Below are 15,905 nucleotides of genomic sequence, written 5' to 3'. Positions count from 1 at the left end.
CTGCGGCTGTGGTGAAAGAAGAGCAGCTGTCAGTTCTCCCTGGGGACAAGGTGGGTGAAACCCAGCCCCCCTCTGCAAGGCCAAGGCCCCTGCATGACACCCAGCTGCTGCTCCATGGTGGGCAAGGCCCAGGCGGACAGTCCCTGGGCTCCCTCTCCCCCCCATTCCCCGTACACGTAAGGGGAGCATGATGGTACTCACAGGTGGAGGCCTCCCCGTCCTTGGACAACACAGGAGATGTTGTCTGTGGGGTTCCTCGGGGATCCTGGGTCCTCGGCAGGCTCCTGGCTCGCGGCATCCTCCGGCTCCTCCTCCTCGGTGTCCAGGACCGTTCCCTCTGCCCTGGGGTCGATGACCACCCGGGGGGCATGGATGGCGTGAGCCCCCAGGATGCGGTCCAGGGCGTGAAAGTGGGGGCAGGCCTCCGGGTCGGCCCCTGGCAGGCAGGCCCGGGAGTAGGACTGCCGCAGGTCCTTTATTTTGCAGCGGACCCGCTCCTGGGTCCGCTGGTGGCCAGGCTGTCAGCCATGCGGCCGTAGACAGCCGCGTTCCTGTGGCTAGTGCAGAGATCGTGGACATTGGAGGCTTCCCCCCAAACCTCGGTGAGGTCCACGATCTCCGCACTAGACCAAGCGGGCGCCCACCTCTTGCGGCCCCGGGCAGGCTCCTGGGAGCCGCCAGGCTGGTCCCGGGAAGTGGCGGAGGGCTGGGCAGCATCGGGTGGCTGGCTCATGGCTTGCCAGGTGCAGGGTCTGCTGGCTGGGTGCTGGCAGCCTTGCAACTGGCACAAACTGTGTAGCCAGCCCGTTGCCTTTTAAGGGCTCCGGGACCGGGAGGGGGGCAGACAAGTTTCCCTGGTGTTGGCCAGAGTGGCCACCAGGGCAAGCTGGGAAGGGTTAGCCTCCCACTAGTTCGAATTAAGTGGCTACACAGCCCTTAATTCGAACTAGTTAATTCGAATTAGGCGTTAGTCCTCGTAGAATGAGGTTTACCTAGTTCGAATTAAGCGCTCCGCTAGTTTGAATTAAGTTTGAACTAGCAGAGCACTAGTGTAGCGCCTATCAAAGTTAATTCGAACTAATGTCTGTTAGTTCGAATTAACTTTGTAGTGTAGACATACCCTAAGATAGTGGTGGGAAACCTGTGGGCCCATCAGGGTTCTCTATACGTGGGCTGCGAGACATTTTATTTACTATTGGTCACACACAGGGTTGCCAGATTCCGTCTGTTTTCTGTTTTTTCACACTAGTATTACTAAAGCAAGCACACATTAGGGATGTTAAATTGTGGGTAATCAGCTAATCGAGTAGTCGATGGAATTTCCATTGACTACTTAATTGATAAGGGGGAAAAACAGCATATCCGCAGAGGAGGGGACCACTTCATGGCTCTTAATACATTTGAAAAGCAGAGGGACAGTGTCTGGGACCAGGTCTGAGCCGAGAATCAGCTGATTCCTGGCAAGTTCCTGGTCCCCAGCTATGCCTCTGCCTCCTCTGTCCCCTGGAGATGGTACTGGCTCTCACCAGCACCTACTCCGCCCCTTGATACCTCTCTCTGATAGAGGCAGCAAAGTGGGAGGAGGTGGGAGCAACCAGTAGAATCATTACACACCTATCCAATAAGCATATGCTTATTGTGTAGTTGACTAGTCGCTTACACCTCTAGCACACATAAAAGCAAGGGCACATGAAGCGAGGTGCATGCTGACTGAACAGAATATTGATTGTGAGAGTTGTGCACTCCCTTGGCACCCAGTCAAAGTGCTGCTACGGTTCAACTGGCACATCCCACGAATTCTAGGTACACAAGTGCAGTTCACATAACTATCCTACCCCAGGGGACTGTCCTGGTTACAAACATTTTGCGGCCCACTGAGATGGAGGAGAGCGACTCATGTGGTTCACTCACTAGTCTAGGTTGTCCATCTCTGCTCTAAGAAGTTCACAGAGCATGTCACCCCTGCATACACATATTTTTGAACATGGGTTAGTGCCACAATCTCAATAGCAACTAGAAAGAAGTGATCATTGGAGGTCTTAATAAATCTCCCCACAGATCAAGACAGTTGTTGTTAGATAAGAGAACTGAAGGTTGCTGGGTCTATAGTCTCTTTTGTGATTGTTTTCAATAAACAATATGATCTGACAAAAAAAAACATTAATATCGAGCACATCTGTAGAAATACTGTATTGTGAGAATGTACATGCTGAGTGCTGGAATCTGTAAAGACAGCTCTTGAAAGAGAATCATTACCTGCATCTTGAACTGGAGGGTACTTGTCTGGCTGACTGAAAGAGGAGACCAATTTTGGATGGATTAGGGAGAAAAGGGGGGATGTAAAACTGTTGGAAAAGGGGGGATCATCATGGTGGCTGACTCTGTATCCAGGAATAAGGGGTTTTAAAAAGTCAGCCGATCCTGGGTTCACTCTTTACACGGTGCAGGCCAGGCAGCACCCATCTTCCCTCCCTATTCAGGTGATAAACGTACCAGATTTGTGGCTGTATCTGCTGTAGATATTACACTAGCCACCCTGTTGAGGACTAGAACTGGAAGGGACCTCGAGAGGTCATTGAGTCCAGTCCCCTGCCCTCGCGGCAGGACCAAATACTGTCTAGACCATCCCTGATAGACATTTATCTAACCTCTTAAATATCTCCAGAGATGGGGATTTCACAACCTCCCTGGGCAATTTATTCCTGTGTTTGACTACCCTGACAGTTAGGAACTTTTTGCTAATGTCCAACCTAAACCACTCTTGCTGAAGTTTAAGCCCATTGCTTCTTGTTCTATCCTCAGAGGCCAAGATGAACAAGTTTTCTCCCTCCTCCTTAAGACATCCTTTTAGATACCTGAAAATGGCTATCATGTCCCCCCTCAATCTTCTCTTTTCTAAACTAAAGAAACCCAATTCTGTCAGCCTGCCTTCATAGGTCATGTTCTCTAGACCTTTAATCATTCTTGTTGCTCTTCTCTGGACCGTCTCCAATTTCTCCACATATTTCTTGAAATGCGGTATCCAGAACTGGACACAATACCCCAACTGAGGCCTAACCAGTGCAGAGTAGAGCAGAAGAATGACGTCTCCTGTCTTTCTCACAACACACCCATTAATGCATCCCAGAATCATGTTTGCTTTTTTTGCAACAGCATCACACTGCTGACTCATATGCAGCTTGTGGTCCACTATAACCCCTAGATTAATACAGCAAGGAACCAATCCTCCTCCCTGTTCATCATTATGCTCCACCTTACCCCTTCCTAAGAATGCGATGGTTGATAGGGACCTGGGAATGGAATTGCTGGAAGGATAAGAGTGGAAAAAAAGGGGAGGAGCACTAATAAAAGCACCTCCCCAGTTAATTATATGAGAAATAAGGGGGTGTTGCCTGCACTGTACATATTATTTACTAGGTAGTCCCAGATATTTAATAATAAAATTGTGGCCTGATTAAAACTAAATCGTTCACTATAGCTGGGCAACTGTAGTTTCAAGCACATAGACCATTATACTTCCACTGTAAATGTCTGACTTCATATTGTAAAATTCATTCCTTAAAACACATTGGAACACCATATCTGAATTGAAACAAACTAGAAGACACATATAATATAAAACTGTATTCAGTTCTGTTCTTTAAGATGTAATAAACAATAACCTGTTTCAAGTGATTTCTCAATGTTCTCAACTCCATTTCTAGACTCCTCAGAGCTAGTTCAAGCTGCTGTTTTTCCTCCATCTCTTTAGAGTACTTATCTTCTTTCTTTCTAAGCAGTTCTCGGTTTTTTTCATACAGCATTTCTGTACTCATTCTCTTTTCTTCTTCTTGTTTCAAAGTAAACCTGGTATTCAACACAATATTATTTTAAAACAAAACCCTTAAACATCCTTGCAACCATCATGCATTTCATTTGTTGATATTTCAGCCACTTAAAAATTGGTAAAATGAAATATTCCACATTATTCAGCTTGAAGAACAAACAGAATAAGCACATTTTTAAAAACACCCACCACCTTCAATTCTTATTTTGTGACTCTGAAACTGACCTCTAACACAAATTGTACCCTCCTTCAAAGCTGTCAGTTGTACAAAAGTTTTGATGAAGATACATAATACGCAAACTCACCAGTACGTTAAACTCTGTAACAAACTAAACCAGCACAATTTTTGGTTATAAAATTATAAAAGATAAAGTTGTAAACCATATTTCTTTACATAATGAACACAAAGTCGTATTTAATACTAAGGATTATCTTATGCAATAAGAGTCAAATCCTATAATTTATTCAAAACCATGGAGATGGGAAAGGAAGGGATTCTCCCTGCTCCTTTCCAGAAATGTACTACTCAAAAAAGTTAAGTCATTCTACTAATAATATGGAACAAAGCATATTAAAACAGATCAGTTAACTTAGATAAAAAACATATGGACAAATCTGCAACTAGTATAAACTGATAGAGCTATAACAGTTTAACATAGTTGAAGATACGGCTCACTGAATCTAAATAAGGTAAAACTTGAAAATACTTGAAAAATATATTTACTCTGAACCTGTAATAGTCACTAGGAATTCTAAATAGTAGGTACAGCTAATACTACCAGTCAAGTAATTAAGACAAAATTTTAAACACGACTTTTCTATAAATCAATCGTCTCCACACTTTGTAATAAAAGCAAATAGAATGTTTTCTCCTCTACGAAGTCCAACTTCCCCCCAATAATGGAATGTACTTAATAAAAATTAAGTCAATAATCTAAAATAAGTTTAGAAAAGTCTTGCTAGTTAATGTGAGAAAGTGACAAGCATTTTTTTAAACACATGTAACTAAACATTAAGATACAACATTGATTTAATTTTTGGGTTAAAAGAGATTGAAGGCCTTCAGGAGAGTTCAGCAGTCTTATTTATTTTTTAATCCGATTGCCAATAAATGTAGAGAAAGTGAAAAATGAAAAACACAATGCAGGATATTGTTCCTTGTTCCCATAAATGAATAATAAAACGTTTGAATATTGGGTGACATTTAAGATATTTTAATTTATACCACTCACTAATCATATGAACAGGAAAAATCTGATTTTATATGAGGAAATGGTTGCTTTAAATTTGTGCTAAATATTTTCCAAGTATTTGTAACTACCAAAATACAAGTAATTCATATTTCAGAGTTTACCTCTGAAAAATCTACAAATAGTAAGGAAGAAAAGATATCCTTTGATTTAAAACAAAAACCAAACCACTGACATGTAACATTTAAGTCTGAACTATAAAGATTAAGTGTTAATGCCATATTTATAGTGGTAGAAATGTAGCCGTGTTAGTCTGGTGCAGCTGAAACAAAAAACAGGACTGTGTAGCACTTTAAAGATTAACAAGATGGTTTAATAGGTGATGAGCTTTCGTGGGCCAGACCCACTTCCTCAGATCAAATAGTGGAAGAAAATTGTCACAACCATATATACCAAAGGATACAATTTAAAAAAATGAACACATATGAAAAGGACAAATCAAATTTCAGAACAGAAGGGGGATGGAGGGGGGGAAGGGAAGGAGGTATATGTCTGAGAGCTAATGATATTAGAGGTGATAACTGGGGAAGCTATCTTTGTAATGGGTAAGATAATTAGCGTCTTTATTCAAATTTGCATGTAAAGTGTCGAATTTAAGCATGAATGACAGTTCAGAGGATTCTCTTTGAAGTGCAGTCTTAAAAGGTCTTTGAAGCAGGATGCAGGTAATCAAGTCGTTGAGACAATGTCCTTTCTGGTTGAAGTGGCAAGAAACTGCAAATTTGAATAAAGACGTTAATTATCTTACCCATTACAAAGTTAGACTGAAGCCGCAGCCGCGGGGGGGTGAGAAAGCCCCGTTCGTAAGTGCGGATCCGACATAAGTCGGATCCGCGTAAGTCGGGGACTGCCTGTAGATGCTTTTTGAAAACTTTTAGTTCCATTTAAATAGCATTCGAGAACTCTTTTTGCATCTAATATGTAAAACAGATACCCCCTTCTTAGTACATAGCATTAGAAGAAACAGCAGAAAAATCAACTGACTGGTGTGAAATTCAGAAATCATTTTTGGCAAAAATCTAAGATCAGGTCTAAGAAACATAAACAGTAAATCAGCCATCAAGGAATTTAATTCACTTACCCTTCTGGTTGACATTATGGCAATAATGAATGCCATCTTTAGAGACAGATGACCTAAAAAACACTTGGGCAAGGGTTCAAAAGGTAGATAAATGCTTCATGTATGTAGATAAAACCAAATTAAGATCTCAAGGAGGGGAAGGGCTCCTTAAAGAGTGATACATTTTAGATAATCCCTTCTAAGATAGTAAACTGAGGAAGCTGAAGAAGGGAAAAGTACCATTAACTAATACTTGTTCTTAAGAATTTGTGTTAGGCTGTCAAGTGATTAAAAAAATTAATCGTGATTAATCACACTGTAAAACAGTAAGAAGAATACTATCTATTTAAATATTTTTGGATTTTTCTACGTCTTCTAATATATTGATTTCAATTACAACACAATACAAGTGTATTGTATAGTGCTCACTTCATATTCATTTTTTATTACAAAACATTTACACTGTAAAAAAACCCTTGAGTTCACCTCACTGAAGTATTGTAGTGCAAATTCTATCACGAAACATAAGAACGGCCGTACTGAGTCAGACCAAAGGTCCATCTAGCCCAGTATCCTGTCTGCCGACAGTGGCCAGCACCAGGTACCCCAGAGAGGGTGGACCGAAGACAATGATCAAGCAATTTGTCTCCTGCCACCCTTCTCCAGCCTCTGACAAACAGAGGCCAGGGACACCATTTCAATCCCCTGACTAATAGACTTTTACGGACCTAACCTCCATGAAATTATCTAGCTTCTCTTTAAACTCTGTTATAGTCCTAGCCTTCACAGCCTCCTCTGGCAAGGAGTTCCACAGGTTGGCTACAGGCTGTGTGAAGAAGAACTTTCTCTTATTAGTTTTAAACCTGCTACCCATTAACTTCATTTGGTGTCCTCTAGTTCTTCTATTATGGGAACTAATAAATAACTTTTCTTTAAAGTTGAAAGCTGATCTAAAATTCTTCTATATAATCTATATATTTGTGTCCTATTCAAAAGAGTCTTTTTTAGCTCAGCCCCAGCTGCGGGCAGCACATGGCCGGGGGGGGGGGGTAGACTCTGCCATGGGCAGTGCAGAGTTCAGGGGGCATCAACCCCCAACTGAAGGTGGCATAGGACGCGGGGTGGTGGTCAGCCCTCAAGCTTAGGGGTGGGGTCGGCCCTTGGGCTGGGGGGAGGTAGACCCCACCATGGGCAGTACAGAGTTCGGGAGGGTGGACTCAGCCCAGAATCAGATGTGGGGGAGGGTCAGTCCCAGCCCCAGGAGGCAAAGAGAGGGTGGCTTTGGTGAGCCCTGCTCGGGGGGGAGAGGGGGGCAGGGGAAACGGGCGGAGGATAGATAGTTTGGGCAAGCCCCCCCCCAGCTGTTTTATTTTAAAAAATATGGTCACCTGGGAGGGGAGAGGGACAGGTGTCAGGGGCTTTATTTTTCTTGTTTACTTCACTGGAGCTGAACCACAACTCCAATTTTTTCCCCTCTTTATGGCTGCTTTGTTTTTCCATGTACCCCCTGGTGGCGATTTGCATTACTGCACCTTACCAGAGAGGGTGTCTGAAGCAGCTCATGCTAGTTTGCTGATCCCTGAAATAACGCAAGTTAATTTTTTTAATGCATTAATTCTTCCCTGTGTTAATCGCAGGTGTTAATGGCCACTACCAACAGCCCTAATTTTTGTACACCTTTTTAAAAATAAAGCTAGCAAGTTTGACATCATGGGCTTTTTATCTGCAATCTATCAGAACACAAATGCTCTTTCAATGTACATACATGCTATGCACAGTGACAGACTTGGAGTATGGAAAGAAAGCTCTTTTTGGAGACTCTATAGGAGTCTTAGAAGGAAGTGCAGGTGAATCAAGAGAAAGTCCAATAATCTTCTTTGTTCTTTTCTTTTTTTAGGTGAAGACAATGAAGACCTTACCTCTTCTTCAAGACACTCACACCTGAGGAATGCTTAGAAGTCAAATAGTCCTAAATAGATAGCATGGCACATGTGCACCAGTACAGAGGGCACCTGAGCTGATTCCCTTATGGGTACTGCTAAGATAAAATCTTCTGGCATGAGCAATCACTTAAAGAAGAACTGTATGGAATGAGATTTACCTGAGCAAGAGTGAGCAGAGAGAGGCAAAAGGGCAGATGCATTCTTCTCCTCACTTTAGGCCCAAGTAAATCACTCCCTCCCTTTACACAATGCACCAATTAGCTGAAAAAAATATTGCATGGAAAATATCTGGTAGATAGCATTTCTGTCTGGAAAACAGTAAGATTTTGAATTTCAAAACTGTTGAATAATTTTGAGCTTGATGCTGTAAAGTGCTAAGAACCTGTCCAATCCAGCAAAATACTAACACCGAAGAACATGTTAAATGTCGTATTGACTTTAATTCCAGCATCCCTCACATTATTTGCATTCTGACAATACTAAACTGCTTATTAGAATTTAAGATTCCATACTTGAGACTGCCGACATCACTTTCCCATTCCATTTTTTGGTGATCCATCATGGATTTCAATTCTCTGGTTTCTTCCAATACTGATTGTAGCTCTCTCTTTTCATTCTCCAGCTTTTTTACTTTTCCCAATAGCTGTGTATAGCGGCCCTTTTCATGTTCTATTAATCGTTCATATCCATGAAGTAAGTTTTGAATTTTCAAGACAGTAATTGAATCTGCTTTGTGAAGAAAATCACTAATGTAAAGATATGTGCAGATTTCATTTGGTAAGAAAATTGCTTTAATTTCATATACTACATCTGGAAGCAAATGTGTCTCTTTCAGTGCTGCTATTTGATATACAATATAACAAATGCTTGTACAATACTTAGTTATAGATTTCTTTTTCATCTCTGAGAAAAAAGAAATATTTCACTGTATAATTTATATAAACTATCATTTATATTAAAAGTGCAACTTTATTTTCATTTTTATTTCATTATGCAAAGTACTAACTGGAGTATACTCACATATTGTGAGCATGAATGTATGTGTACACACAAAACATTTTACATCTCAATGACTAAATGCATGATTTAATTCCAATTCAGTAACTAATATATACTACAAAAATGCATGCTTGTACAGTTAGGGGGAGATTTTCTCAGTCATACAGAATAGGGAAGTTAGCATATAGTCATTTAAATGATTAACCAATAAGCCTGGGTTTATTGGTTAATCCAAATGACTAGATGCAGATAACTCACGTCCTGTTGCCTCTGTATCAGAGGCAAAAAGAAGTGGGGGAAGGTGGGAGCCATTACCTGTGGGGAGCTGGCTTTTAAGCTGGTACTTGAAAAGCTGGCTCCCCACAAGTACCGGCTCTGCAGAGCTGCCACCCCTCCCGCCTGGGCTGCTCAGTATCAGAGGCAGCAGGACGGGGATGGGGGAGGAGGCAGTGGAGAAGGGATGTCGAAGCAGCTTCTGTCCATGACAGGCCCAGGCTCGCTGCAGATAGCGGCTGCTCCATGGGATGCTGAAGCAGCATCTGTTCAGAGGGAGCTCAGGCCCCACGCAGATAGAGGCTGCAGTCACCCCGTGCTGCTGCGTCTGTATGAGAGGCAGCAGCGCAGAGTGACAGGCGGGACCCAGTCTGCACAAGGAATTGATTTTTAAATCAGCTCTGCCTGTCACCCAGCACTGCTGCCTCTGATTCTGAGGCAGCAGGGCGAGGTGGCAGGGGGCTTCCCTGGGAAAGGGGCTCCCCTGAGAATGGGGCTGGGAGAACACTGACTGCTGGTTCCACCCCCGGATGGGGGGAGATTTTAGTAACCGTGTAACTGCTAAAAATTGTTGCGGCTCCACAGTTACTAACATAAATGACATCTAATATCCCTAATACAGAGGACTCGGGCATCTAACTGTATTTAATGCTTTTGAAAAGCTTCCCTTAGTATCTAATAGAAAAATTCTGTGAAGAGAAATAAACTTAAAAAACAGCAAATGGTCTGGTATCATTTTATAGACTAAAAAAACCATGTAGATGATATCATGAGCTTTCGTGAGCACAGCCCACTTCTTCAGATGACTGGAGTTTTGAGTTTAGGATATGCAGACCCAAACTAAACAAAGGAGAGGGAGGAAGGGAAAAAAAAGGAAGAGGGTGGGAAACAAGGAGCAGAGGGTATGGAGATATCAAAGGGAAAAAGAAGTAGGCAGAATGATAAGCTATAAGCACCTAAAGATTGGATAGTTACAAGGAGCAGATAAGGATCATATGATAGCAATTAGATTGGAAGGGTACTAATGCAAGAATCTACACAGACAAAGAACTTTTGGCACCTTCACTGAATGTTAGGTTGATAATGTGCCTTCCATCCATCATCTCGATTGGGGAGGTTATCAGTGTGAGAACTGAATTTGTGGATGAATTGCAATTCCAACGCCTCTCTGAGTATTTGGCTTGTAGAATTGGTTTGTAGCAAGACAGCCACCTGGAGATCTTTTAAAGAGTGATTAGGTAGACTGAAGTGTTCTCCAACAGGTCCCCTTTACATATATCTGATTTGTGTCCATTGATTCTTTCTTGTAGGGACTGTTCAGTTTGTCCAATACATATAGCAGCGGGGCACTGCTGGCATTTGATGGCATAGATCAAATTACAGGATGTGCAGTTAAATGAGCCTTTGATTTGGTAGCTTATGTTGTTGGCTCCAGTAATGAATTCACTTGTATAGATATGTGGGCAGAGTTGACACTGCGGCTGACTGCAGGGCTGGGTTCCTGGATGCTTATAATGTGGTAGCATGGTGACCGGAAAGAATTTGTTTTCAGATTATGGGGTTGTCTGTAAACAAGAATAGGCTTTTCCCCCCAAGGCCTCAGAGTGAGGGATCATTTTCCAAGATGGGTTGCAGACTGTGTATAATGCGTTGGAGTGGTTTGAGTTGTGGACTGTAGGCAATGGCAAGTGGAATTCTGTTATTTTCTCTTTTGCATCTGTCTTGAAGTAGTTTGTATCTGGGTACTTTTTTGGCTCTGTCAATCTCTTTTTTTACTTCTCCAAGTGGGTATTTCAGTTTTAAGAATGCTCTATAAAGATCCTGTAGGTGTTTGTCTCTGTCTGTGGGATCTACATGTTTTGTTAGTCTATAAAGTGTTATCAGACCATTTGTTGTTTTTTTAAGTTTATCCTTTACAGACTAACTCGGCTACCCCCTGAAGCTGTGAAGAGAGTGTTATTCACCTTGTGCAGTAACGGGAGTTCTTTGAGATGTGTGTCTCCATACGTGCTCCACTCTAGATGTCCCCATGGGTGTTCCACTTTAGGGTCTGGTCTGTCCTTCAGCTGGCGACTGTAAATTTCTTTTAGCAGTACCCTGCTGTGCATGCGCAGTGGTGTTCCCTCGTGCTGTTAGTGTCCATTAGGTGTGCATGTGGCACAGTGCCTCCGTTCCTTCTCTACCTTGTTTATAACCTTGAAGAGGCTCCAAAGTAGGGGAGGAAAGAGGCTAGTGAAACACCCACGGGGACACACATGTCTAAGAACTCCTATTACTGCACAAGGTGAGCAACTCTCTCTTCTTCTTTGAATGATGTCCCCTTGGGGGCTCCACTCTAGGTGACTGAAGAGCAGTGTCCATCCTATGAAGGTGGGTTTCGGAGCCCTGCCCCGGGGACTGTAGATAAGACTTGGCCCATTGATATGGTTGGAATTAGGCCAGAGATTGGAGCATAATGTTTGGCAAATGTATGCTCAGAGGACCAGACTGTTACTCTGCAGATGTCCTCTAGTGGAACATTGTTCAAGAAGGCTATGGTGGAAGCCAATGCTCTGGTGGAATGAGCTGTAATGACATGTGGGGGTTGACTGTCACAGATGCATGAGGAGATTCATTTTGATATTCTCTGGTAAAAAAAACAGCTTGTCCCTTCAAGCATTCTGCAAAGATGATGAAAAATCTCGTGAATTTACTCCAGGGCTTCGTCCTGTTGAGGCATAAGGTGATCACTTGCCTGACATCTAGGGTGTGTAGCGCTGCCGGAATCGAATCTTTGTGAGGCTTGGGACAGAATGCAGATAAGTGTATCAGTTCGTTAATATGGAAAGATGTGGGAACTTTTGAGAGAAATTTAGGGTAGGTTGAGTGCTATTTTGTCTTTGGAGAAGATAGGGGGAGAGCGGTTCTGCCATCAAAGCTGCTATTTCCCCCACTAATCTGCTGGAAGTGATGGCTATGAGAAAAGCCAGGAGCAAGTAGCAAGTGATTCAAAGGACATGATTGAGGTCCCACAAAGAAGCAGGAGGTCTCACTATAGGGAACAAGTTTTGGAATCCTGTTAAAACTCGCTTAGTCATGGGATGTGAGAAAAGCGAGCTCCCGTAGGTTTGCAAAACACAGTCCTGACTCCCATAGCTTGAAGAGGCAATTCAGTACAATTAGTAGAAGGATGGTAGGGGTGGGATGATGTGTTTTTCCCATATCCACTCAGAAAATCTTCTCCATTTGTAGGTGTAAGTCTTTCTAGAAGACCCCATCGACTGTTGATTAATATTTGCTTTACCCTGTCAGAGCAGGATGTTTTGGCATCATAGAGCCATGAAGGAGCCAGGCTTTTGAGGTGAAGTTTGACCAGATCTGGGGGGAAGAGTCCTGCCATGATGTTGAGAAAAAAGATTGTGATGTGGAGGGAATATGAGGAGTGGAGATTGCCAACCAGTGCAGGTAAATAAACCATATCTGTCTGGACCATCATGGTCTTGTCTGATTTTTATGATTACTCAATGGATCGAAGGTCATGGAGGGAACACATATAGGAGTAGGACTTCCCATTTGAGAAGAAAAGCATCCCTGAGAGATCCCTTGCCCAGGGCTTCCCTGGAGCAGAACTAGTGACACTTGCAATTGGATATGGTCGCAAAAAAGTCTATGTTGGGTTGGTCTCACTTGACAAATACTTCCTGAAGGGCTGTTACATCCATTTCCCACTCATGCTGGTCTGAAAATAGGCGGCGGAGCTTGTCTGCCATAATATTGAGCACTTCTGGTACGTATGTTGCAATGAGAGTGATATGCTGCCCGGTGCACTAATTTCAGAATTTCATCACCTCTATGCAGAGGGAAGTGGATCACACTCCTCTCCCTGGTGACTGATATAATACACGCATGCTGTATTATCTGTCATGATGCTGATGGTCTTGTGTTTGATCTATGGAAGGAAGTGAAGGCAGGCATACCGTATTGCTCATAGTTCCAGAAGACTGATGTGAAGTGATTGTTTGTGGTAGGACAACTTGCCCTTTATCATATGGAAGTTCAGACACACTCCCTAACCCACGAGGGAGTCATCTGTTATTATGGTGACCGTAGTGGAAGGCTCTAGAAAGGGAACGCCTTCTAACATATTGTGTGGTTGCGTCCACCATTGTAGTGAGGTCAAAATGTGGTGTGGTAATGCTGACTGTCTTGTGTAGAGTCCTTGGGATATAAACAGAGGCTAGCCATGCTTGGAGGCATCTCATATGGAGTCTGGCTAGTCTCAGCACATACGTTGTGGCTACCATGTGGCCAAAGGTTTGGAGGCAGTTGCATACTGTCATGAGTGGCACTGTCTGCACAGAGTGTATGAGAGTAGCGAGAGAGTAGAATCGGTGTTTGTGTAGTGTTGTTCTGGCTGTTATTTAATCTAGTTGAGCACCTATAAACTTGAGAGTCTATGTGGGCTGTAGCATGTATTTCTGGTAGTTGATATAGTATCTGAGGCTGAGTGATTGTTTTGTTGACCATATCCTGAGTGTATCGACATGATGTGCCTTTCATGAGACAACTATCCAAATAAGGAAATATTGTCACCCCCGTACATCTAAGGTGTGCAGCTACAACAACCAGAGTTTTTTAAAAGACTCTTGGTGCTGCTGAAAGGCCAAATGGAGGATGAGGTATTGTTAAATTTTTTTTCTGACCGTGAAGCGTAGAAAGTGTCTGTATGCTGAATGGATCATTATATGGAAATAGGCATCTTGGAGGTTGAGGGCTGAGAACCAATCTTCATCGGTATGGTTGCTAAAGTGACTATCTTGAATCTATGGTATGTTACATACTTGTTCAGTGTTCTGAGATCTAGTATGGGTCTCTCTCCCCCATCTTCTTCTGCATGAGGAAATACTTTGAATAAAAGCCTCTCCCTTGGTAGTCTGGTGGAACTGGTTCTATGGCCCCAATTTGCAGAAGATGTTGAACCTCTAGTTGTAGGAGGCTTTTGTGAGCAGGGCCCCTGAAGAGGGACAGGAAGGGGTGGGTGAGTAGGGGAAAAGGATATGATAGGTGTGGAGTAACCCAGACTGATGATTTCTAAAACCCACTGGTCAGATTTTATCTCGGCCCATTGTTGGAAATGCATAGCTGGGGGGTAAAGTGAAGGTTGGATAGTGCCAGTGATGGTATGGTGGGGATGTTGCTCGAGCCCTTGACCATAACTTCAAATTTGCTGTTTTGATGTCGAAAGTTGGTTCAAATTGTGGCTGGTATTGTGGTTAGCGCCTCTGCTGTATGAGCCTTTGTCTGAAGTCATACCGTCTGCTTGGTTGTCTGGTCTGTATGACTCTCTAGGCCTTGAATAGGTGTTATACCTCTGTTGTTCGTTCACGGGCATGTACATACCCAGTATTCTTGGGGTCATTCAAGAATCTTTTATGGAATGCAAAATCTCATTGGTTTTGCTGGCAGAGAGGTTGGTTCTATCAAACGGGAGGTCCTCCACCTTGAGCTGTAACTCTCCGGGTATTCCCGATGCTTGGAGCCAAGAGGCTCTATGCATGACAACTGCGGTGACTGTGCTGCAAGTGGTTGTGTTTGCAAACTCCAGGGCTGACAGGAAAGCAGTACAAGCGATGGTATGGACCTCCTGAATTATATTCTGAAGCTGAGGTCGCTTTTGTTCTGGAAGGAACTGTAAAAGTCTTATAGTTTTGAGTAATTGGTGTAATCATAATTGGCAAGGAGTGCCGAGTAGCTGGCTACCTGGAGTTGTAGGGTGGCAGAGGACTAGACTTTTCTGCCAAGAACGTTGAGACGTTTGTGATCTTTGTCCTGATGGGTGAATCTCAATTGTAGGTGTTTTGCTCTGTGGAGTACTGGATCAACTACTAAGAAGTTTAGAGGGGGTTGTGAAAAAAGGAAAGCCATCCCTTTGGCAGGAACGAAATATTTTCTGTCTGCCCTCTTATTTGTGAGTGTGACAGAAGCAGGTGTCTGCCAGATCGTATTGGCAGGATCCAGGATGGCTTTGTCCATATTTTTGAGGCTGTAGCAGGCTGTAAAATGCAAAGGAGCCTATGCTGCTTCTCTTGTAATTCCTGGAGGTCCAGCTCCTGTGCACAGGCTACTGTCTTGAACTTCTGAAATTGTTGTGTGTCATCTGTTGGAGTTAAAGTGGTGGGAATTACGGCCTCATCAGGAGATGAGGAGGAATCGTGTGGAGGGGATCAATCTTCCTCTTCAGACAAGGAATCTTCCTCCTTGGACTGATGTTATTCCGGGGAGTTCAGTGTGGTGTCACAGAACTGGTGTGTTGGGGACTTGGGTGGCCATCTTGCTAGAGTTGAAGGAGCTGTGTCATGGCTCCTGTGGGCTGACCATGCATTCCATGGAGGCAACAGGCCAGGATATGGTGGTGGAGGGTATGGTCACTGATGACTATGCCATCCTGGCAAAGATGGCACATGGTTCAAACGCATGGATTGTGACTCCCAGGCTGGACACCTCTGTGTGGGTAAGGAATGATGCGAGGAGAAGCAGCTTCATGGCCCTGTGTCAGCCTCACCGATTGAAATTGA

General features: G+C 43.3%; 1 protein-coding gene across 17 annotated transcripts in view; it reads right to left on the bottom strand.

Moving 5' to 3' along the window:
- ANKRD7 (ankyrin repeat domain 7) overlaps window positions 1-15,905 on the bottom strand; it is a 181,142-nt gene that overhangs the window by 72,549 nt on the left and 92,688 nt on the right. For 15 of the 17 annotated variants that reach the window (XR_012903776.2, XR_012903781.2, XR_012903777.2 and 12 more), the window contains 2 exons: window positions 8,592-8,808; window positions 3,663-3,846 (listed from right to left, as the gene is read on the bottom strand). Coding sequence is in view for 13 of the 17 variants with exons in the window: in XM_089779172.1 (XP_089635298.1) it covers window positions 3,663-3,846; window positions 8,592-8,808 (401 nt within the window). In the remaining 4 variants the exon portion in view is untranslated. The remainder of the gene's footprint in view (window positions 1-3,662; window positions 3,847-8,591; window positions 8,809-15,905) is intronic. The other 2 variants (XM_014573360.3, XM_075929138.2) reach the window with 1 other exon arrangement.

The sequence above is a fragment of the Pelodiscus sinensis genome, chromosome 1, assembly GCF_052426305.1.
Source record: "Pelodiscus sinensis isolate ZL-2025 chromosome 1, ASM5242630v1, whole genome shotgun sequence".
NCBI lineage: Eukaryota > Metazoa > Chordata > Testudines > Trionychidae > Pelodiscus > Pelodiscus sinensis.
Note: the sequence above shows the minus strand (reverse complement) of the source record. Positions and strands in the feature narration are given on the sequence as shown.